The following is a 24832-nucleotide window of genomic DNA, read 5'->3' as shown; positions in this document are numbered from 1 at the left end:
GGCGGCAAGGAAAACCTTCACGACTGCACATACAGTAAACTCCAATAGTTACAGCCCTCGAAGGGATATGCTTATGCCTGAAGTCTGTGTTTAAGAATGGGTTCTAGAGGGAAAGATGTCCATCTTTCTTAGTTTTAAAAATGCCAGTTAACATGTAAATGACTAACAGTTCGGTCATTTTGATAAGTATTTTCTACTGTCATGGACCAGGCAGCACTGGTAACTTATTGGTAGGTCTAGGAAGTCTTATGGCTGTGCCAATATATACATATACAACATATACAACTTCATTTGTCAGCAAAACAAAGGATACTGGCCAGACATAAACAACTAGCTTCCTGAAGTCGCTCCACTTGCCTAGCTGGACTGGTCCTCTCTGGTCCCCTTCTTAGGTCACCAACTGTGCACTGAGTTTGATGTTTCGTTCAGTTCATTTGGGTTAACAGACAGCACCGCACTTTACTCTTTACTTCATGCTCATATTAGATACAGTAAATCCCGCCCTCTTGAAGGTTGACCTGTGACCTCTGTGACCTCTCACCCTCTGTGACAGAGAGAGGAACGACTGAAATGTAGTAGAATTTAATGTAAAATGGAGATGTCCCTAAGACACACACTTGTGTAGTTTCTACAGGGGTTTTGGTACATGTAACCATGTATGGGTAGACAGACATTAAGCAGTCAAACATATGTATGCTGATTAGATCTCAGTTACAGCAGGATCCGCTGCAGATTTTTAATTGATAGTAACACTCAGATGAAGGACATGTTGTAGTGCTGTTCGTGTCTGACTGACTGATAGGAAGCTTGTCATAGCCACATGATATTTTAGGACACACTGTGCTTTAGTGTGCACTAGACTTGATTGACGAAACGAATGTACATTGCTAGTTTTTGTTATAATGTCACTGTGTGCTTGTCTCTGTCAATCTTACTCTTGATTAAAATGCATGAGCTGAGGTCTGTCTTGTTGAAAATGAACCGGCTGGGTTTTTCTATCATTTATTTAATTCACTGGTAACTACAATGTTTGTCTAACCTTAACCAAGCTATGGAAACATATGGGTTAGGGTATTGAGGTTCACCATGAGAAAAAGAAGAAGAAGAAAGGGATGGGGTATCACACGCCGGGAAAAGGGACAAATCTGCCAAAATAAGTGCACCCAAGAGGTGGAGAGACATGCTTCATTGACAACTGTATTAATACTATGTCTCTAATCCATTGTCATAATCCCAATCTCCTACCGATTGTGTCACTTGCCAGTCGCCTCTCTAACAATCACAATTGATAGTACCATGATTGGGTATGAAAGGAGCATCCTGGAGAGGCTGTCGTTCACAAGCAAGGATAGAGCGAGGTTCACCACTTTATGAACACATGACTGTGTAAAGGATGCAACATGGGCTCAGGAACATTTTATAAAATCATGGCTTTGAGTAGTTGGAGTCAAGACATTTTTGCTTACGTTGAAAGGAAAGCATTTTGTCAGTTTACTCACCAACTCCAGTATATTCACACAGACATAAATTATGAATTTCATAAACAAATGAATGGTGCATCCTGCTGACCAAATTGTGTGTTCTATGTATGAATGCATTTACTTTGATTCCTCTTCCCAGTGGGAAGTTGTAGTGCCATGGCCCATACGGCTAAACTGTGTAGGGCTGGGTGTGGAAGAGTGTGATTGTAATTGTCAGCTTTAGAGCAAATGGTGCTCTGCAGTTTTCAGCCACCACCTACAATGAGCTACAGAAAATCTCTGCTTCAGTGAGTGTCTTGATTTGTAACTACATGTTTGTGTGTGCAGGATGATGAGGTGGTTCTACAGTGCTCTGCCACGATCCATAAGGAGCAACAGAAACTCTGTCTGGCTGCTGAAGGCTTCGGAAACCGACTGTGCTTCCTGGAATCCATCTCCAACTCAAAGGTACTGATACGAGCTCTTATACTGCCTTTTGTCACATGAATAACAACAATGCCAGTCACATGACACATTGAAGGAAAAACTCAAATCAATGAGCAGAGACCTTCAAATGAATGATGCAAATTCCATCATCAATGCAAAAACGAGGGCTCATCAGATGTGAAGGGTTTAGCATGTGATCCTCGTCCAGAGAAAAGTCACCACACGTTGGAGAGCGGTCCACCAACATCATCTAAACACCAAACGAATAAGCTTTGGAAGGATTGTGTTCATCTCTCCAGTAGAGTGCAGAGACTTAGAGAATCTAGGCCAAAGAGCCTTGAAGCCGCTCTGTCCATGGTGAACCAACACTTTAATAGGTCATGTATGTTTTATGGGTTCTGTTTAGGTTTTGTTTATGGTTTTCCCTTTAATTTGTCATATATGTGCAGTTCTACACCGATTCTGCCACACAGGCTGAATTGATTTAAAACAAAGGGAAATCAGTAGACATGATGCCCTCTGGCAGCCATACTGGAGGTATGATTATTGTTTCCATGCATGTCACTTGGCTGCTTTGTTAGAACTGAATAAACATGGTTATTTTTTCTGTTGTTTAAGAATGAAATTCAGAAAAGGCACACATATCAAGGGCCACATCTATAGAAGTCAGTTAAAATCAGGTCATGTAGTACACCATAATCTGCCATCTTGTGTGTACTTAATGTAAGCAACAAGCAAGATGCAAGTCTGCTTCAATACTAGCAAAGCCTAACTAACTTGGTTAGAAGTTAGAGAGGTCAGAACTGTGACAAATTCTGTCAAAGCTGCAACCGCATCTTCTGTACACCCAAGTGGGTGATCACCATGCCACCTGTTGAGAGACAGACCACAGTGGCCATGTGGAATTAGGATTTCCTATAAATACAGTTATCATATTGATAGAGCAGGTCCTGCCTCCTTGGCAGGCACCAAGGAACACCCGACAGAAGCCTGTGCACCCCTGTGAACCAGGGCCTCCCTGCCCAATTCGAGGCGACCAACAGTCTGTGGTTGCCTTGCTGCACTACTTGCTGTCGTGTTGTGGCTATCAGCAGAAATAGTTGGAAGGCATAGAGGAGGTGGTCTTGCCGTGGGTGTGCCAGATCATCCATGTGGAGTCTCCACTTCCTTCCTGAAGAAGGTTTCTGGTGGTAGAGAAAGTCTGTCATCACATTTTGTGGCCCCGGCAGATAACTGGCCCTGAGGCAGGCAAAGCAAAGGACAGCCCATATGAGCAGCAGCTGTGCCACCTGGAGCTACAGCGTCAATCTGGTACCCCCTTGACGATTGACACTGTGGACTGCAGACTCGTTGTGGGTGATACAACATGCCTGCCCCTCAAATATGGAAGGAACGTGTGGAGCACCAGTTGTTTGGCACGAAGCATGAGCACATTTATGTGCTCTGTCATTTTCTGTGCTGTCCAGAGCTGGTCCAGAGCACAGACCAGCCGGTCTTCCAAATATGGAAGGACCTACATATCGTTGGCCTGCATTGGGGCCAGCACTGCCTGTATGCACCTTGTGATGACCCGTGGGGCTGGGGAACGACAGAACAGGAGCACCTTGAACTGATAGACCTTGCCTTTGAATGCAAAACACAAGTACTGCCTGTAATGTAGCACTATCAGCACATGAAAATATCCTGTGTCCTTCAAATCGATGAATGTGAACCAACATCTTCCTCAGTCACAGCAACATGCATATTTGCCTTTGCAAGTCCAGTATAGTGTAAAACCCACCCTGTTTTTTGGAATCAGAAATAGGCTCAGTAGAACCCACCATGCTGTGTCTGAAGATCTACTCCTTCTATGGCGTCCTTGTCCAGGAGGGTGGCTATTTCCTGTCTGAGTGCCAGGGACTTACTGACTGTGGTCAGCTTAATCCCAACGAAAACTGTTGGGGCCTGTTTTTTAGCGAGGTCTGCTCACTTTTCATATCTTTCTCATCTATTTCATTTGAATTTCACATCTCTGTATTGTTTTAATGATAACATTAGGTCACCTTAACCTTTTTCATTAATTCTTATGAGGATTACTTAACAAAGATACACACACACATAGACACACACAGACTGTGAGAGCTACACATGACCAGCGAGTTTAAAATGCAGGAGTTTGTCATTATTCAGAACTAGTCTGTACCAATGAGAACCATCAAAGAGTTTATTTCAGGAATCTCAGGGATCAGTTTAAGTGGACTGGAGTTGTGACGTTCAGAAAAGTCTGTCATTTTTAGCAAAATAAAAGTTTGTTGTTGTGTGTCTGGTATTAGTGTTAAACATGCCAAAGTGAAGTCAACATCAATAAACTATCGAACGTATGTTCCTGTTTTTTCAGAATGTGCCCCCAGATCTGTCCATCTGCACCTTTGTGTTGGAGCAGTCCCTGTCGGTACGAGCCCTTCAGGAGATGCTGGCCAACACCGAGGAGAAGGCCGAGGGGGTGAGTGTGAAGAGACACACACATTGAAACACACACAACAGGGGAGGGGGGGGGGCGAATGAATGCACGGTATGTTGTTCTGAGATCAGGGCTTTCTTTGGCTGAGACGCCGGCCTGATGAAACACAGAGTTGACAAACAAGCAGAGAGAGTCCTTTTATTGATCTGTTCATTCTTGGCGAAAGTCATCTGCACTCTGCCTGATGTCAGGTGGGTCCTTGTTAGCATAATAAGCAACTCAAAGCAGCAAGACAGGAGGCTGCTGATCAGTTTCCATCAAGAAATTGATTTCATTACACATTATCAACATTGTGGTTCCAAACTGTTCCTCAACAGGCACATTAGACTGCTGGTCAGATCACCTTCATGCAGCTGTTGTCCTTCACTGAGTACTTTAATTACAGCTTAATTTGACTTTGTTTGACTGTGATCAGTTATCTCTTCTCCCAAACAAGAAGACAACATCATACTCTCACCGGTACTTTTATACAGCTGATTATATCATTTTCACATTAGATTTATAACTGCAATGATCTCTGCAGCAGATATATTTTTATGCCACATGTAACTGGAACATACATCTAACTGCAAATCAACTAGGGATGCACGGTAGCTGTTTTTTAAAACCAATACCGATAACCGATAACTTTCAGCTCCTAAAGGCCAATACCGATAACTGATAACCAATAACACAGACATATACCTAACATCATGTCATCAATACCACAAACAAAACCAAAAACAGCGGCGCACAGTGAGAGGCGGTTGCTACGCAACGTATGTGTTTACTTTCAGAGCCGCTGCGCAGTGAGAGATGTGACAGACGAGAGTAGGCTCATTTTAAATCAATAAAATGTGTTTTAATCACTATTTTATGTCACATTATTGAATGCTTTAGTAGTAAGCCGTGTTCTAAGCAGGATAACGTATAGTGAGCAGGTTCCTATGGAGAAATAAACCCCACCGCTTCACGTCAGGCTTCTATGTCATTCTGAAGAAAGATACATGATCCCTTACTTAGACTTATCTATGTAAACAAACTGAAGAAGGGCAATCCATAGTAAGGCAAGCGGCATCATGTCCATGATTAAATCTTCAATAACCTCAGCCCGTGGGTCATCTTTGGCAAATTTCTTGGGTTTTTCGAAAGCCTCGCCGACGAGTGTCAATCCCGGTGGCTTTTTTGCGGCTGGCTTGCTAACGTTAGCGTCTTTAGCAGCCCGGGCGTCCTCATATGCTTTCCAAACTCCGTCAAAGCGGTGGTTATGTTACAGGTGGCTGACCAGGTTTGAAGTATTAAAACTCGTGCAATTTCTCCCTCCTCGTGGAACTCGCTTGGAACATTTGTTATGAATAAACAGCAAACAGTATTCTTCGGAAACTTTGAAGAGGTCTGAACTCTGTTTTCGTAAGCACACTGTGCCGCATGCTGCATTCAAGGTGTAACGTACATTCCCCCGTTCCCTCGTTTGGTAGTCGTTATTTCGGCCGGCCTTTTATGTTTCTATTCCTTATGTGTAACATGTGTAAAAATGCTGCAAATGTTAATTCAAGTCAGCAACTACCAAAATTATGACCGAGTCATCGAGTTGTTTTCTGGCATGAAGAGGTATTCTTGATTTGTCCCTGTGACAAAGAGTTTTTCTGATTATGCCAACGTCACATGAACGCAGCATTCACTGCAGGCCATTCGGGTCTCATAGTGGGAGCGAGGCACTGCCGTGCTGACAAAAACATATCTGTTATCGGGGCTGTTCGTCATGATATCGGACTTATCGGAATGACGTCATAATTTCCTGTTATTGGCCCGATAACTATCGTGCACCCCTAAAATCAACTATTATGCATTTTTTCTTTCATTGTTTTTGTGGGTTTGTATGGGTATGTTTTATTTTTTCTTTATTCATTGTATTCTAGCCATTTGTTTTTTGTGATATCTGAATCTCTCATTTTTTATTCAGCTATGTTTTATTAGTGTAGTTCTTTGATCTACCAAATATGATACCCACGGCATTATAGGGTTAAAAAGACGGACCAACAGACACAGCAAAAAGGCTGTGTGTGAGTGGACATATCAGTGCTAGTTTAAATAGAGATTTTTACCAGTTGGTAAAAATGCTTTTTACAGTAGCAGTGCTTCTGTGATGAAGGATTAGCCGAAACTTTAAAACAACATGCTCAAACTGACCAAAAATTAAAACAAAGCCAAAGCTCAGGATTGGATTGGATCAGGATCAGGATTGGACTGATTGGATTTTTGATTATGAGCTCTGTATAAACTGCAGAGCCAGAGAGCAGAGCTCAAAACATCACCTCGCTCATGGAAAAACTGAACATATTCCAAAACAGACTCTTCAATCTGCTGATTTACATCAAAATGAAATGCTTTGTCTGTTTTCACTCACGCCTCACCTGTTGCAATAACTGCGCTGATGATCATCTTTTTGAAGGCAATAAAAATCATCTTAGACCTAACTGTAGGAAACAGGTCTTCTGTGAAGGAGCTCTGTCAAGTATGTGAAAATAACCCTGATGATGTCATCAAGGTTATCTTTGATTGGGCTACCTATACAACCAATGTTATAGCAGTCAATCAATCAAGTAATCAATTCAGCACTGAGTCTAATAAGGTTTATGGGTTTGCCTTTGTTTGTCATTAATAGGGTAAATAGAAGAATTGTGAGGGTAAATTTCAGCCACAGGGTTTTTGATTTCACATATGCATAATTAACGATGAGAACTGCAGCATTCATTGATATCATATATTATCTGAATTGTTTGAGCAGCTTTAATCATGTCCAGTTTAAGAAAAACTACACAGAACCGCAGTGCAGATGTAGCTGGATGTAGCAAGTTGTGGTGGAGGAGGATCTAAAAGAGATGGGAGTCAGTCTAATTTCATCGTGACTTGCAGTTTTTTTAATGAAGTGAGGGGAGGGTTATTAATTTCTCCTTTCTCACTGTCAGCAGGCATCAAGACCAGAGCCATGAGACACAGTGACACACACACACGCACACACTCACACACACACACACACACACACACACACACACACACACACACACACACACACAAATGTTTGTACTTCTATACTTATGAGGACCCACACTGATGTAATGCATTCCCCAGCCCTTTCCCTTAACCTAACCTAATTCTAGCCTAACCCTTAAATCCAAGTCTGAACCTTCAAACAGTCCTTTGAAGGCCTGTCTGAAAGTGAGGAGCAGCCAAAATGTCCACGCTTTCATGAAACGCCATCACTCCCAAGGCTGAAAGCTCAAATTGGTTCTCACAAAGAGAGATGTACATAGTACAGAGTTTTGAGCAAGCACTATGTTCAGTCATAGTGGATATTTACTGTGGTCTATAGTGGACTCAAACTAATATCCTCTTGCACCGGAAAGTATAAAACACATTAGTGCACACAACTCTATGCATATACCAAAGTAGAGAGGTAACGGTACATATGCAAACATAAAAATATGTGTGTGTCTGTTAAAGACTCTTTCTTTGTAATCTTGCTGCATGACGGGGCAGACAGCGCTGAAGTCAGGGGAAAGATTTATGTGCATAGTAAGAAAGACATTCAATCAAAGGAATGACCCACACATGCAGAGAGTATTATGGAAAGTTCAGGTAAATGTGTTTTTTAGAGGAATCTGTGTGCGTGTTGTTCATTTGTAAGCCAGCCGTATTCCAAAAGTGAGCTGAAGCTTCTGCAGCTCCGTGCTTTGCATATATTATACACATAAAGCATACAATAGGGTGTGCTCCAAACCCAGCCAGCACAGTGCTGCTTTGAGCTGCTTGTTAGTGATTTCTGTTCGACACATAAAACAGCACTGTCCGCTTATGCCGGTTTAAATTAACTGCTCTGCAGTAACCAGTATCATCATAAACAATACTGCTCACTGCTGTTCGATTATTAGCTGATAGACAAACAATGCCATACCTGTACAGGTGTCATACGAGGCAGCACTTCCCTCCCTTCACATTGCATAGTGAGTGACATGCCAGCACAACTAAATGGAGTGCAGCCATAATTTACAAGGCAGTTATACATTATATCAAGGGAGAAGCAGACTATTTAAGCATGTGGACGGTAATGGGGAACAGGTGGAGACAATGGGTAATCAGGGCGGACACACCGGTGACCAATGAGGAAGGGCAAGTGCTCTGAAACGAGAGGAGAGTTAGTTTTTCAAAATAAAACAGGAAATGACAAGACAAAAAAAAACAAGACGACACAAACCTCACCACGGTGTGACAAGTTGAACATTAAGCATTGTTGAGTACATGTCTCACTTGTAATTTAAGAAACAAACCCTGCTACAGCAGCTATTTAAATTTAAGTAAAGGGGACACTGGTATTTTGAGAAAACAATAGTCCAAAGAGAGGACTATTATCAGCTCCGTCTGTGTACACCAAATACAGCGATACATGCATATGTATTAATGTGTTAATCTCATCCTTGATAAAGTTAGCTTTTGGATTATTTAATGTGCACCCTGAGAAAAAATAAGCTTTAACTTCCTAATAAATGCATCTGTCAACTACAGAAACTCTGACACCCAGTCTGTCAGAGGCAGATAAACCTGTACTCTGAATGATCTGCAGCATTCATGTTTAGCCTCATGTGAGCTTTTTTCAATGACATGATTTACACACACTTCATTTAACAAGATTAAGTGTGAGATCAGAGTAAAAACACAGGGAGGGCTTATTGACAAGTTTAATGCCAGGTTCACACTACACGATAGGCCCGATCATAACCTGAGAGAGTTGTAGGTGTTAGGAACAAGCATCGGGTGTGATTACAGATCATTTTATTCTGTATAGTGTATTGTATTGGACTACAACTGACATCTGGGACACCCATGACATCCCAACAAAAAGCCTAGCATGTTAGAATTGTTTTGCCCTCTACAAAGAATTTTACATGTTCCAAACATTCACTAATAGGAGGACAGAGTGCTTTTCCGTGCACAGCTGTAACCATGGCGAAGTGAAAGAGGCATGAGTGAAACGGAGGAAGGGTCAATCATTTTTCTTTCTTTTGCAGGCTTTTCTGAACACAAGGCAGCCAGTATCATAAACAGCTATTGTTTGTCTACATTATTTTTCCAAGGTGTCAGTCCCTTTCACCTCCTTTCCGGTGACATCACGCACATTGTGAAAGACGGCAAGCTATGATTGGTCGGGACATACGTGTAGTCTGCCATGTTTCTTGCCTGAGTTACGGCACAATGTAATAACTGTGTAACCATCTTAACCAACAAAAATATTGTGTAGTCTGAACGTGGGATGGGATATTGGTTAGGAAGAGAAGGGTAGCTTGATTGGAGTGGACAGGCAGGATTACTCAGCTTTTATGTGAGTGGGACAAACAGTTCTCCTGAATCCTTCACTAGACACACATTTTTCCCTAAAAATGGACATATATATAAAAAGACCTTTTCATTTTATTCTTTAATTAAGCAATGCTCTTTTTGCGTTAGCTAATATGAATATAGAGCCATTTTTATTTATGGAGTTAATTAAGGAAGAGTTGTGTTGACAATTTCGTCATTGCTTGTTAGCATTGTTAGCATGAAACCAAATTTTACTGATCAGCACCCATCCACCTGGCTAACTTTCTAACGCAAAGCTAAACAGTATAAAGTAAAATTTGGGCTTTTTATAGGAATAGTGCGACATTTTAGGAAATACTCTTATTTGACTTCTTGCTGAGACTTAGATGGGACGATCGACACCATTCGCTCATATCTGTGCAGTCAGTATGGAGCCAGAGCCAGGAAGTGGTCAGCATAAAGAAGCAGGGGCAACAGCTAACCTTTTTTATCCTTGTCATTCATTTCTTCTTGGTTACAGATTTAGTCTGCATGCTACGATAGGCTAAACAGGTCCAGACTCCAGATCTGTTCTCAACACACAGACATGAGACTGATACTGATCTTATCATCACAACCAAAGCAAATAAGCATATTTCATTACTATATTTCATATTTCAGATCCTCACATGAAAGGAAGTTAAAGAACAAAACCCTGAATATATTCGCTAAGTTGTCAAAACCTCCTCATCCAACAGTTTTTTCTGTTTGATAGGTGTGTGTGTTTTTATGTGTTGTCTGTACAATGACTGCAGCAACTTACTTTTTCCTCCTCTCTCTCATTTCCACACAGCATGTAGATGTGGAAATATGGGTAGGTGTGCCTCCACTCGCTGTCTGTGTTTGTCGTGGTTGTCACTGTCCTTCTGTTGATTATTACAGTCACTGTCGTGAGCATCAACAGTGTGAACACTTGCCAGTTGCCATCCACGTTTGTGTTTGTTATCTATTGAGAGTCAACATGTTGGAGGTAATGGAGAGTTCAGATATGACCTTATCGGTGTGGAATATCTGTATTGAAAGATATGCAAGCTCTGCACATTTACCCAAGTCAAGTCAAGTATATTTTATTTGAATCTCCCAATATGACAAACCACCAATTAGCCTCAAGGAGTTTAACAATCCATACAGCACACACCACTCTCTATCCTTAGACACTGGATTGAGATTCGGGAAAGGTCCCTAAAACCCTTGAACAAGGAAGAAATGGAAGGAAGAGCAACAGAGGAGGGATCCCTCTCCCAGGACGGACACACATGCGATAGTTATTATGTGTACAGAGTAGACCAACACAGTGAAATTATGGACAATCAGGATGACAAAAATTATAGACAGATCACAAACATATCTGAAGAATGGATCCAGCAATACACTGAGCAACTTCAGGTGGCGCCAAGCAGACCTGAGCCACACAACCTCCTCTCCATCATGGAGAGGTGAAAGAGGACACACCAACAGAAGAAAATAACAAACACACACAGAGGGGGGGACAGGAAAGAGATGACGCTGACTCTCTTGGAGGAAGAGGATCCAGATCCATGAGGCACCAACAGCCAAGGGGGAGAGCAGTCCCAGGATGACCATGGTCCAGCGCAGAGAAGCCTGAATGGAACACAAACAGACAGAAGGTTGAAGAGATGCAGTGGTTTTCGGAAAATTTACAGTATTCTTGTTGGCAGGACAAACTGTGGATTATAGTACAAGGCTTAATGAATTCATTGAGACTGAGACTGAACCGCCAGATGGATAATAACACATGCACGCAGAAAATCACACACATGCACACACTCCTACTTTTATTAAGTCTCTATAATAGTTTATATATACTCTGACATTAGGTTATATTGAGGTGTTGTCTTAGTTTTGTCTGAAGGGGGGGGCATTGTCCATAGAGCTAGATTGTTTTCCAAAAATGTATTAAAAACATATCAGTGAGCCACACTGTTGCACTGGGTGGCATGTTCCTTCACTACCATAAATGCGCACTGGATTAGTCCCCACTGAAAGTAGGAAAATAATGGGTTTCTACAAACAGGTGACTGCGACCCAGGGGGCCCAGGGGATGAGGGCTCAGGGGTTTGTTCAGGAAGCAGTTCAGTCTGTTCTGTGACATTTTGTCTGCTGTTCATGATTTTCAAGTAACATGACTGAAGGTGGTGATCAAACACTGGTAGTGGGATGAGTTTCGTTGTGTTTGGCTGTCACCTTGGAACCTTTGACAGTGATCAGCTTGTAGGGATTGTAGACACAGTATAGTTTCCCTTCCTTCTTTTGACGATACAGGACTGTGTAGACCACTTTCCAAAGCATTATGTTTCATCCTGTTCTTCGCCACTGTATCTGCTTGGTATAGCTTTTCATCAGTCTAAGAGTGGAAAGGAGGGAGATTCAGGCAACCTCATACTGAGAGGCCAACCAAACACCACATCAGCAGGAGCCATTCCACTCCAGCAGTGAGGTGTGGCATGGTAGTTGCATCAGAACGTTTACAGAGTCTGTTTCTGTGGATGACCTTCAACGTGGGAAGCACTTATGATAATGTTTGGCATCTGTATTGAAATAAGACCACAGTTGCGCTATCTTCCTGTCTCTAAAACTCAAGTCGTTTTCAAAGTCTACATATTCTGAGCTATGGAAGGTGAACCATTGTCTGTTTTAAGCTCAAGTGGAGTTCTCAATGTAGAGAATATTTTGTCAGGTTTTGTGAATTCTGGCTTTGACTGGTGTGGAATCTCTACCTCTGGATACCTGAAGTATTCATCAGTGACCACCAAAATGTAATCACTAAAGGGGAATGAACCACAGAACAATGACAATGACTGCTCAGACATGCAGACAGGTTCTTGTGTGTGACTTGGTTTGATAGCCTGACATGGGATGCAGCCAGATATCATGGTTTCTACTTGTCTGACAATGCCAGTGAACCAGACTTTCCCTCTCATCAAGTTCTTAGTTTTGATCACCCCCTGGTGGTCTTCGTTTGCTAGCAGTATTGCCCTGATTTGTAAAGAATGGGGGGCAACAATTGCTTTTCCCTGCAGCATAGTGTCATCAGTTTCAGTCAGTTCATTCTTTCTTGAATGACATTAGAGCAGCAATATCTCTCTCCATTAGCATAATTCTTTCAGGCAGTTTCAAAGACATGAGCTGCCTTTGATTAGTTGAATGACTTCATTGTTAAAAGCATCCTGAGACATATGTGATATTTGTGTAGGTTGGTGTCACATATAGTCAACTGGGCTGTCTTTACCAGACTTGTAAGGCACTGTGTATTTTCATGGCTGCAGATGTAAACTCCAGTGTTCTATGCAAGCAGGTGGCTTGGATTTGAGATTGTGAACACTGACAAGGTTAAAGGGTGCTCTTTAAAAATAAATCTGAATATGTTTGCAGACCCCACACAATGGCATTCTGTTTGTGAATATTTTTGTTCAGTTCACTTGCATAACTAATCACTGTAGCTGGTTCATTTGGGCTGTTTCTTTGTGCCAGTGCAACCTCAAGACCTACTGGACTTGCATCAACTTTCATCTCAGTCGTTTGTGTGGGTCAAAGTTGTGTATCTTATTAAGATACCCTGAGTGCTCTGTTGTCCAAGTTGAATGAGCAGTCTTTTCCACATTCCAGCTTTGAGAAAAATCTGCCTTCATTGAGTGATTGTATCACATCATCTTGGTGTGAGATGTCTGTCTCTTTTGATGGCCTCATATCCATACAAATGCGCACTGGTTCTGGGTGGTTGGCTTCCGAACAGGAACAATTGGAGTAACCATGAGACCATCCACCTTCTCAGTGATGTCAAGGTCCTCTAGATGTTGCAGTTCAGGCTCAGTTCGCTTCCTTACACGAAACCGTACTCTTCAGCGAGGTTGTGTGACTGGGGGAACATCCATCTATCCATTTTCTTCCATTTATCCGGGGCTGGGTCGCAGGGGCAGCAGTCTTAGCAGGGATGCCCAGACTTCCCTCTCCCCAGACACTTCCTCCAGCTCTTCCGGGGGGACCCCGAGGCGTTCCCAGGCCAGCCGAGCGACATAGTCCCTCCAGCGTGTCCTGGGTCTTCGCTGGGCCTCTTCCCGGTGGGGCATGCCCGGAACACCCTCCCAGGAAGGCGTCCAGGAGGCATCCAAAAAAGATGCCCGAGCCACCTCAGCTGGCTCCTCTCGGTGTGGAGGAGCAGCGGCTCTACTCTGAGCTCCTCCCGAGTGACAGAGCTCCTCATCCTATCTCTAAGGGAGCGCCCCTTGCACCCTGCGGAGGAAAACTCATTTCAGCCGCTTGTATCCGAGATTTTGTTCTTTCGGTCATGACCCAAAGTTCATGACCATAGGTGAGGGTAGGAACATTGACTGACTGGTAAATCGAGAGCTTTGCCCTTCGGCTCAGCTTCTTCTTCACCACAACAGACCGGTACAACGACCGCATTACTGCAGCCGCTGCACCGATCCGCCTGCAATCTCACGCTGGGGGAACATCTTTCCTTATATGCAGCTTGATTTGAAATTCATTCAATTTGCTCACCCCATGAAAGAGGTCAGCATACTCAGTCAGGTGATCATCTACTGCATTCACTTCTGTCTGGCTTGAGGTTGTTGTGGGCTGCGCTGGCTGTTGTGGAAGTGAATAAAGTTCTCTGAATGTCATGAAAGTGAATATGAAATGTATTGGCAACTTTGGTTAGTATCAGTTGACTGTCAGTGTCATAGCCAAGTAAACTGCTATTACTTTGTTGTAGCTGGAATGTTGAATTTGTGACCCACCACTTGGATTCTACCAACAAGGGGAATTTTTGCGTGAACCAGAAGAAAAGATGGTGACTGTACATTTGGTGAGCGAGGTACTAAATTGCAGCCTCTGATAGGTTGTTTCATCAGTGATGTTCACAGTTGCCCCTGTATAAGCATCATTTTTATATTGCAGATCAGCATCTTTGCATGTGGGAAAGTTGCTTTTGGTTGGCTGCCTGTGTAGATATTCCTTAGGAGACTCTGTTTCTGAATTACTTGTTGCTTGCAATGTGATGCCACTCTTTCCACTGGTGTGTACATAATGCACTTCATGCCGACCTTCTGGTCCAAAATTTCCTTGTTTTCATAATGAGGGAAGGTACCAGAGCAGTTGTAGCACCTTTTCTTTATAGTTCCATTTTCCCATATCAATAGCCAGAACAGGATTTCCTTGAGCTGCACTTTGTTGTGTCTGGTCCATTTCTGAAACTTGAATCTCAGCAAGTGGTTTCCTGTTGTTGGTTGATTAATGTGTAGAGTCAATTCATTTTGTGATCTTTAGGCTTAGCTTGTACTGCATTTTTAGGTCTTACTGATACAGTAGGATTTGTATTGTTTGTTGTTGTCAATGAGGACACCAGGAATACTAGCCATTAGTTTACAGAAGCCAATGAGGATCCAGTAAAGAATAAAGCAAGTGCTATTATTCTGTCGAATGAGAGGAACGCAGTCAACATCATCTCTGATATCTGTAGTGCCTGACACCACAGTTTCTTGCATGTGCATGTCTGAATAATCATAGTTTACGTCTCTCTTTCAGCATCAGGAAAGCCACAGGTTGCTGCTAATTGCTGCAGCCTTGTGCGATAGGAGTCAAGTGCTTCCCCTGCTAATTATTTAGCTTGGCTGAATTTAGAGGTTGCAGAGGCTGTGTTGATTTTAGGAGAAAAGTACTGATCCTTTTTTTTTTTTTTCTTTTTGCACATTTATACTTCCGTGGTGTTGGGGAGCACATTAAAGATCCTGGACACCTTCCCCTGCATAATGCAAAAGCGTTGCATGTTTCTTGCATCATATTTTATCTTTTTAATTAAATTATGAAGTTTTCAAATGCTGCAGCCACTTTTTCCCATGGACAGGTGGGGTTCAAAAGCAGAAAGGAGAGAAAGGTTTTAACAAAATTAAACAGTGATTCATTTGTCAGCATACCAAAAATTACAACTCTCATGAAAATTTACCATCACAAGGTACAAATGGAGTGAAACACACAGCATACTGTTGAGTCAGGTTATGTTTCAAGACTGGATTTTTGGCGGTGCTGTAAATTTTAATGTGATTTTGAATGAGGTTGTCTTACTTCTAGAACAGAACCTGGGAGGTCCAGTTTCACTCCCACCCTCCATCGTTGTGTGTCACTCAGGTGTGTGATGTAACATGCTCCTCATGGTGAGCACATGAACCCTGCCATGGTACTGGTCAGCTCATCCATCTCTTGGATGAAGTCTGCAGCCTGGAGGTCATCAACAGAACAAACAAATAACTGTCTTGGTCAAGGAAGCAACAATATTGTATCACTGACATCAACTTAAGTTGACCTTGACATAGTTCTTACTCTGTAAGGAAACTACAGAAAGAACTTCTTTCTTTAGCAGGTACATTTTTAATATTTAATCAATATGAGCTTCTAAGACTGCATTGCCTACTGATATGCCAAATACAATGTATGCATTATATTAACACATCTTAGGCATTTATAGGATTACCAGTTCCATAAAAGGCTGTGCAAGCCAGTATGCATCCCATAACTGCTGTTTAAACACACTGATTAATATGTGTGTGAACCTGAAGCAGCTGTGCTCTATGAGGCCTGTGCAGCTCTGTGTGTTCACTAGGATGAGGGCAGAATGACTGCAGTGCAGCAAGAGAAATTATAAGACCTCTTTTTGCTAAGAAGACAAATGTCAGTCAGAAAGCAAGACTCCAGTTACATGGTACAGTCTCCTGGCGGTGCAGACTCCTGCTGCAATCAAAGATTTTGGTGTCACTGTTCAGTGTTTCACTTATATATGCAACTATAATGGTCACACTCTAGAGACCTTAGAAATGCTGGGGAGAGGGAGAAGGGGCAAGAAGCAAAGGGTTTCATGGACAATGTGGTTGAACCTTGAGGAACAGCAGCTCTGGTTTACTTTGCTACCGACATTATTTAGGTCATTTAACAGGGGTGCATGATAGTGAGAAAAATAACAACTGCAATTATTGTGCTTAACACTGAGATAGTATTATTTATCATAATTTCTCATTCAAAGAAAATCGTTTTATTCCACTGAAACATTTGTTTACTTTCATATTTCTCAGTCGCTAGTAAACCACCTTGAGCTTTACACTGAACCTAATAAAGCTATAAATCAAACTTGCATCAGATGTTCAGTATAGAAATCTGAAGTCATTCGCAGTCAAGGTCAGTTTAAACACATACCTGTACATAAGGCATGCAACAAAATCAAAAGGACTTCCACGTTTTGTCATTACTTTTGCAGTTTGCAAGCAGTTGTTATAAAATGCTGCGGTGCGGGAAGCAGAGAGCAGTGATTGGCCATACAGTTTACATGTGAATGGGGAGTGTTTGATTTGATGCACCAGAGCAGCCACTCCAAACACAAAGTGTGAATAGTGCACCCGATCAGGTTTAATTAACTGTGGAAGCCAAATCATAATCATGATGATTATTTCATTAGACAATCCTGGGTGATGGTAATTATACTATGAGCTAGGGATGTTAATATGACAGTGATATATTGATATTTGAGCTTCTAAACAGAGTACCTTTAAAAACTACTATGATGAAGTGATGGATGACTCTACAGTTTTAAATTAGAGCTTGTAGACTCTGAGGTAACATTTTTTTCCTACTACTTTGCAGATAAAGCAAGCTTGGAGAATGACATGATCCAGCAGGCTTCTCCCTCTCTCTTCCTGTCTGCATATGTTTCTCTCTGTCTGTACTGTTGATATCTCTGTTTAGCTGTTTGTCACTGTTTTGTCCCTCTCCGTGACTTTCTGTCTTATGTAACTCTGCTCATCTTCTCTCCCTCCTGTCAATGTCTCTGTGTCAGACGGCCCAGGGTGGTGGTCATCGCACCTTACTGTACGGACATGCTGTCCTGCTGCGACACTCCTACAGTGGAATGGTCAGTGTACACACTCACTTACAGACACACACACACACACACACACACACACACACACACACACACACAATATTGTTAAATGCATGCAGTCCACTATACATAAAAGGTGTTGTATGTTGGCAGACTAGCCAGACAGCATAAATGAAATTTAAATAATTTAGATTATTGATATTGTTAAATCATACTGTTAATTTTGAAATGAAAACAGCCCATTTGGTGATCATGCACTTATAATGGCTTTTCACTTTTTCCTTTCGTGCCTGGGTTGCTAAACAAGACTGTTATTTTGGCATTTATCACTGGGATATGGGTCCACATAGGACCAGCACATCTAAAATTTAAATCATGTGACCGTTCCCAGAGAACTCAATCATATCAAACTGGGCAATATAGAAGTACTGCACTGGAGTTGGTAGATGCTCTTTTTGATCAGATGCATTGATGGAGTTCGTTGTGTTTCTCTGTTTAGTACCTGTGCTGTCTGTCCACCTCCCGCTCATCCACAGACAAACTGGCTTTTGATGTTGGACTGCAGGAAGATACCACAGGTATGAGCAAACACATATGTCCAAGGAGGGTTGAATCAGTGGTAACTTGACTTGGCAGCTTACTGGCAGGGACGTATTTAACCTCTGTGGGGTCATTATCCAGGTCATTGATACCATGTGGGTCATTTGTGCTGCTGACTGTGTAACAGCAGTTGTTAGAGTCACTGGAGTCCCTGCAGCCACGGTCTGCTGTGTGAGGAGCATGAATGGCTCAAATGGTTTCAAGACCGTGATAGCGACCCCTCAGAGGTTAAATACCTGGGACTCCAGTCAGTCAGTCAGAGCTGAAGACTTCTCTTGGACGAGAGGCGAAACTTTTCAGGTTTCTACAACCAAGTCCAATTGCATTCAATTCAACAATCCTAGGATAACCATGACCTGGATCACTGAAAATCTTCACAAACATACTCAAATGAATGCTAATGTTACTCCTTGTCTGTTGGTGTGTAAATGCACAAGTGCTTGCGAAAGCACCAGCCATATGAGCGTAATATGATATGACAAAGGTATGTGTCATATTCATCTTGGAGATGAATGCAGCTCGAAACTGTTGAAGTTAAACTGAAGTGAAGTTTCCTAAGTTGCCAAATATGGCAGGTCAATTTTAACTTTCACTCAGTGGCGCGGTGATGTAGCTTCACTAAAGAATATTTATCATACTGTCAGACAGTGTGTGTACTGTAACATGATTGATCCATGTGTAACTCTCTGAAAGGTGAAAATAAGAAAAATATATTACATAAATAATAATGTTAATATATAAAAATAAAATAATAACTTATATTACCAACACAACCCCATGTTTTCTTAACCAGTTTCAACACATTACATTAATGAACACAGAAGGAAAGAACTGAACAATAATGATCATGTCACATCTTCAACAAGAAAATCAAGCTAACTCAGATTGGGTTCATGTTTAAATTAGCTTGAATTGAGCTTCATCCTGGTCTAGTTTGGTAACCCAAGCTGCACTTTGCTTCACTGTGTCCGCCTCATTTCTGACATCCAGCTCTGGACTGCTGTCGTCAGAGTTACAGTACCGTCAGGTTGTTTCTGGCCGACTCCGCGACCGCTGCCTCTGCACAGTGGTTTTCACTTCACACAACAAAGTCAGGACAATAAGCCACTGCAGCGTACACTGTCTGTCCTGCTCTTGTTCTTGACCTGCTTTTGTAAAGATGATGCAAATTACAGTACAAGCTGAACAGCTGCAAGACAAATCTAGGCTCCCAAAGTGGTACAAAGTGGTACACAGGCCGAGGTGATACAGCAGGTAGTATCAGAGCACTTTATGTTGCTATGTGAGTCATGAACACATTTCAGCTTTTGTTTCCTGAGCTGTTGTGTGCTTTTCGTGAGTTTTCTTCCTCTCTCTCTCTCTCTCTGTGTGTGTGTGTGTGTGTGTGTGTGTAGGCGAGGCGTGCTGGTGGACCATCCATCCAGCATCGAAGCAGCGTTCAGAGGGAGAGAAGGTTAGAGTGGGAGATGATCTCATCCTGGTCAGCGTCTCCTCTGAAAGATATTTGGTCAGTAGCAGCTGTGTGTGTGGGAACATGTGTGAGGAGAGACGGGCTCAAATATTACTATCACTTTCTTTCTTTCTTTCTTTGCCCTGTTATTTTCCTTCACTCCTTCACTCCTCTCTTCTTCTTTCCATTTTACTGTCTTTCCTTCGCACCCTCACTTCCATTCCTTCTTAGTAAAACTGTCTTATCATGAACTGGTACATATACACGGCAGCCAATGGGATGTTCACATCCAGGTAGGCACCAATGGATGAGCTTCATAGTATGCCACACTCAAGAGCCACATTAGTGCCTTCTTCTCCAGAGCCTTAAGGACCAAATCCATCATTAGACACATCCTTTTCCTCTCCAGCAGTTCAGGAATTTGATTGGACTAAAATCACATGATTAAATACTGAACTCCACATGTATGTGATTATACCAGTAGCTGCTTTCTTTCACACTTAAAATGTTTCTGTAAAATGTCGTATGATGACCCTGATGAAGCCCAAAAGCAAAAAGCACTGGTCTAACAAAAAAGTGTAGTTTTGACACAAACAATAGGTGTGTACCTCAGTGTGGGGACGGTTCTACTGATGATGGTACCTTCTAACCTTCCTTATAAAATTACCCACATTTAATACAACTGAGCAACTTTAATCCAAGTGTAGGCTTGATTTTATAATCTGCAGCCTGTATTTGCAAAGGTTGTTAGTTCTCTACAAAGTGGAAACACCTTGGACCGTTAAGATCCATATCTGTGCATATGCCTGCTTGTACCTGTCTGTATATGCTACACTCTGTTTAACTTTCATTTTACATTTATAATTTATTTAGTTGCATATCCCTCAGGGGCTGTCCTCTTCTTTATGTCTCTCTCTCTGTTCCTCTCTCTTCCCTTTCTCTTTTCTTTTGATCACACTGCATAGAATGCAAAACCGTGAATGACAGTAAGCACTGCTGACCATATACTGACTTGTTGGGAGGTCTCTGGTGTTCTAGTGGCCGGACCAGGCCTGCCCCTCTGAATCTCTAAACACAGGACAGAAATTCAGGGACACCCTCAGTGTTTGTCTGTATTTCATATGTGACTAATTTTTTTTTTTTTTTTGGCTGTTATGTCTCTCGTCCTGCAGCATCTGTCCTATGGTAATGGCAGTCTTCATGTAGATGCAGCCTTCCAGCAGACACTGTGGAGTGTGGCTCCCATCTGTTCTGGCAGTGAAGTAGCACAAGGTACACCTGTCCGTCTCTTTGTGTCTCTCTCTGTTTTCTACGTTGCTTTGTTCTATCCTTCTTGCTTTTTGAAATCTTTCTTGCTTGCTGCTTGTTTTGTGCTTTTTGCTTCATTCCTTCGAGCTTCTTGTTTTTTTTTACTTGTGAAACTGAATTTATATATCTAGCACACATTAGATGCCCATGTTTGTTAATGTAATGATACTCAGAAGACAACAGAAAAATGAATATGCACTATGGAGTTAGGACACTGTAACTGTCTGCATACGCAGTCTGGTCATGTCATGACCCTGACATGATTTTTGCAGTAAGCTCTGCTGGTCTTGATACAGGTCAACAGGTGGGTTTCAGGAGTGCTCATCCATGTCGTCTTTGACATCATAATTGCAAGCTGCACTTGATCCCTGCTGCCACCCTCCGTCATCAGCACAGCCAGGTTCATCAGAATACTCAAATGAGTTTTAAAAATAGCAAAGTGTAGGCAAAGTAGCTTGTGTATTAATTCTGGTGCTTTCCTGCAGACCTGACTGTTTCTCTGCAGTATGATTCATGTGTTGTCTGTCACCCTCTGTTCTGTCTGTCCTTGTCCTTCTCTTTCTCACCCCTCTCCTGCACTGCTCTCCCCCACGTCTGTCTCGCCCCCTTTCATTTCTCTTTCCTCTTGCCCCTCTGTCCCCCTTGTCTCCCCTTGTGCTCTCTCGTCTGCAGGTTTCCTGATAGGAGGGGATGTCCTGCGCCTCCTTCACGGTCATATGGACGAGTGTCTGACTGTTCCATCAGGGGAGCATGGAGACGAGCAGAGAAGGTAATGTGGACCGACAGTTACCACTGGACCGATTTATGGGCTCAAGCTAGTCAGTTTGGTAACAATTTCATTTCATCTGATTGATGACATCAAAGAGGAAGTAGTTTTTACCTACACTGCTTATTTTTAGACAATTTGATGAGATTACACACAGAGTTTTACGTGACAACTGTACGCCTAAACTTGCTAAATTACAAGATTACCAGGGGAAGTGTATTATATTGAGTCTGAAGTCATGTTTGGTTGCTGTCATTCAGTTATACACCTTCAGCCAGTACGAGCTCCAGGAGGCTACAATTTATAAGCCTTCAACACCAGAGCGAAAGAAAAACAATAATTGTCAGGTCTTAGAAGTTGCAGTTGAAATTGTGTGCAGTGTAAAGCCAAATAGTCTTTTTTCTCTCTCTTTTGACAAGGCATATTCACGTATGAGTTGAGGTTGTGGACTGAAAACCTGTATTTGATCTGTTTCACAGCAGATCATTAGTGAAAATAAACTGTAGTTCAGGCACAGTCAAACTTGTCTCCAGTTGTTGTTAAGTTCAGTTTAGTTTAGTTCTCTCTGGACTACGAAGCCTGATATCTGTGATCCTGTTAGCTGGTCAGTTCCTCCTGTCTGTACTGGCTATGTAAAGATTTCTTCCCATCATGACTCCAGTGTATGAGACCTGGGACAAAGTCCACATGCCTTGATTTGTGTACAAATTAATTCTTAAGTTCAAGCCAAATGCACTATCAGTCTTTAGAGAATTTCCTCTTATCCAGATATTAAAATCCAACCATTAAAAGTAGTGCCAAGGCTATAAAAACGCCAGCTTCAGTAGTCTGGAGTAAGCACAGAAAATAAATGAATTGTCCATAAATAGATGAAATATACATGAGTGCTAGATGGTCCTAACCTGCAAGACAGAAGGAGGAGGTCTGGGTGGTGGAGGGAGCTGCAGCAGCAAATAGTGATGACATGAGGGAAAACTTATGAATGTATGAATGTGACTGGATGTTTCTAAACAGACGCTAACCAACTGTTATCAATGAGCTGCCAGTGATTCTGCTTTTTCATCATGGGATGGATAAGAGACATGAGGAAGAGGAGCGTGTACGTCATTTGACCATCATTACAGTTGTATGATTAGAAGTGGTGAGCATTGACATTATAGGGCAATATCCATTCAATTTGCATTTTAATTCCCCTATACAGTGGAACAATGCTGACATGAGATGTCCATGGTTGTTTGACTTTTCTGGCACTTCTATATTGTGAAAGTTGGATATATTGGTGCATTAACACAGCGTGAACATGGCCAGTCTAATACACTGTGTCTTCATGACACCAGCCTCATTTGTCTGCAGTGTTAGTTCATTACAGAATGGCATTGTGTTTTCTGTGGTGTCTGAAAGACATGTAGGTATTATTTTTAACAGACATACAGCCATACAAAATCTGTCAGCGTCATTATTCAAATCAAGTTTTCATTTGTGGTTCTAAATCAGTGTCAAAGTCAGCTCTGCAATCAAAGTTCTGCCTTCTGTATGTCCCTTTACTTTAAACTTGGACATACCATTAGACATACAGTATCCAGTTTCTTCTGTAAGTTACCATGGCCTGCAGGAAGAGAAGGCAACAACTCCCATTACAGACTGAGCTCTGTGCTGTGACTGAGACAGCGAGTACTATTAATAATTATAGTTTTAAGATGTTCCCAAAGGGAACAGCCATGTTGTTAAACAATGCCAATGGGAGTGACTGTTCTCCTCCAGAATGTCTGCTGAGGTTTGCTACTGAGTCATCCAGGTAGTCGCAAACTGCATCTACATGTACAGTGGAAACCGAGTGGAGTGGCTGTGGAAGATGTGGCTTCTAGAATGCACAATGTTGTGTGTGGAAAAGATCTGTAATCTGTTTTCAAGGTGTGATTGTTTCATTTTACCCGCAGGACGGTGCACTACGAGGGGGGAGCAGTGTCCAGTCATGCCAGGTCCTTGTGGAGGTTGGAGACACTGCGTGTTGTGTGAGTACAGCATGCACATACTGTACACACACACACACACTACAAACAAGTAGACTCTCAAACCCATGCAGTCAGATCACACATATATAATACACACAGACAGATTAGTACTGTTCATACAGACGTGTTGTGTCCACTGCTGGGGACTCCTCACAGTGTAAGGAGTCTAACATGGTTCGGTGTTGTGTGGGCAGCAGCGTGGTAGAATACATATTATATATACTACGACTTTTACTCAGTGTGTTTCATCAGCACCCATTAAATTGCTTTGATAGCTGCTTTGTATCAACAGTATCAGGACCTGACAGTAAGCTTTTAGACATGGTTTGGTCGCCCACGTTGACTGAATCATGCCATATTTTAACCTTTTATATGTGAATTTGGAGTGATAATGCTCTTTTGTGGCTAGTTTATAGAAATTTCCAGCGATAGAAAAAAGAAATAAATAAAAAAAATACCAAGACATATGTAGCTTAAAAACATTTTTTCTGTCACACACAAAGTGTTAAAATTAAATGGATTTCTCAAAAAGCAAGTTTTCAATCTAATTCAGTGTGCTTTTTATATACTTCACATCCAAAAACCTTCGCTACTGCACATTAAAGTTAGGTAGACATGCTTGTGATCTGAATGATAAAGCCACAGAACTAACCAAAATAAAAAAAAACTAAATTAAAAAGATTGAAAACTCAAATTTCTCCAGTTTTAGAAGTCGATTTTATTATATTTTAGGAAGAGGAATGTGTGTTTTCTGAACTGCTCACATTTTAAAAGAAAAGTTCAACATGTGTATTTGCTTAATTTCAACATTATGTCTGCGCTACTAAGTATGGAGTCAGGACACGGTTAGCCGATGTTAGCATAAGCTAACCACATCTTGCAGAGACAGTTACATAGAAGCAGGGGTAAGCAGCTAGCTTGGCATATCCCTACCAACACAATTCATGGTTCTAGGGTTAGTTACATGCTGTAACTGTTATCTTGGTGAACAACATTTGGGCGTAGTGACTATGCGCCGCTTTCGGAGC

General features: G+C 41.9%; 1 protein-coding gene across 1 annotated transcript in view; it reads left to right on the top strand.

Moving 5' to 3' along the window:
• Nucleotides 1-201: 201 nt before the first annotated feature.
• Nucleotides 202-24832, top strand: part of ryr2a (ryanodine receptor 2a (cardiac)) — a 112069-nt gene continuing 87438 nt past the window's right edge. Inside the window, exons 1-10 of the mRNA XM_041963415.1 lie at nt 202-219; nt 1809-1928; nt 4285-4389; nt 10574-10594; nt 17624-17698; nt 18168-18246; nt 19663-19775; nt 20891-20990; nt 21699-21795; nt 23730-23804. Of these exons, the coding sequence (XP_041819349.1) occupies nt 202-219; nt 1809-1928; nt 4285-4389; nt 10574-10594; nt 17624-17698; nt 18168-18246; nt 19663-19775; nt 20891-20990; nt 21699-21795; nt 23730-23804 (803 nt within the window). The remainder of the gene's footprint in view (nt 220-1808; nt 1929-4284; nt 4390-10573; nt 10595-17623; nt 17699-18167; nt 18247-19662; nt 19776-20890; nt 20991-21698; nt 21796-23729; nt 23805-24832) is intronic.

Source organism: Chelmon rostratus, chromosome 21 (genome assembly GCF_017976325.1).
Source record: "Chelmon rostratus isolate fCheRos1 chromosome 21, fCheRos1.pri, whole genome shotgun sequence".
Classification (NCBI taxonomy): Eukaryota; Metazoa; Chordata; class Actinopteri; order Chaetodontiformes; family Chaetodontidae; genus Chelmon; species Chelmon rostratus.
The sequence above is the reverse complement of the archived record's forward strand: the minus strand, read 5'-3'. Positions and strand labels throughout refer to the sequence as shown.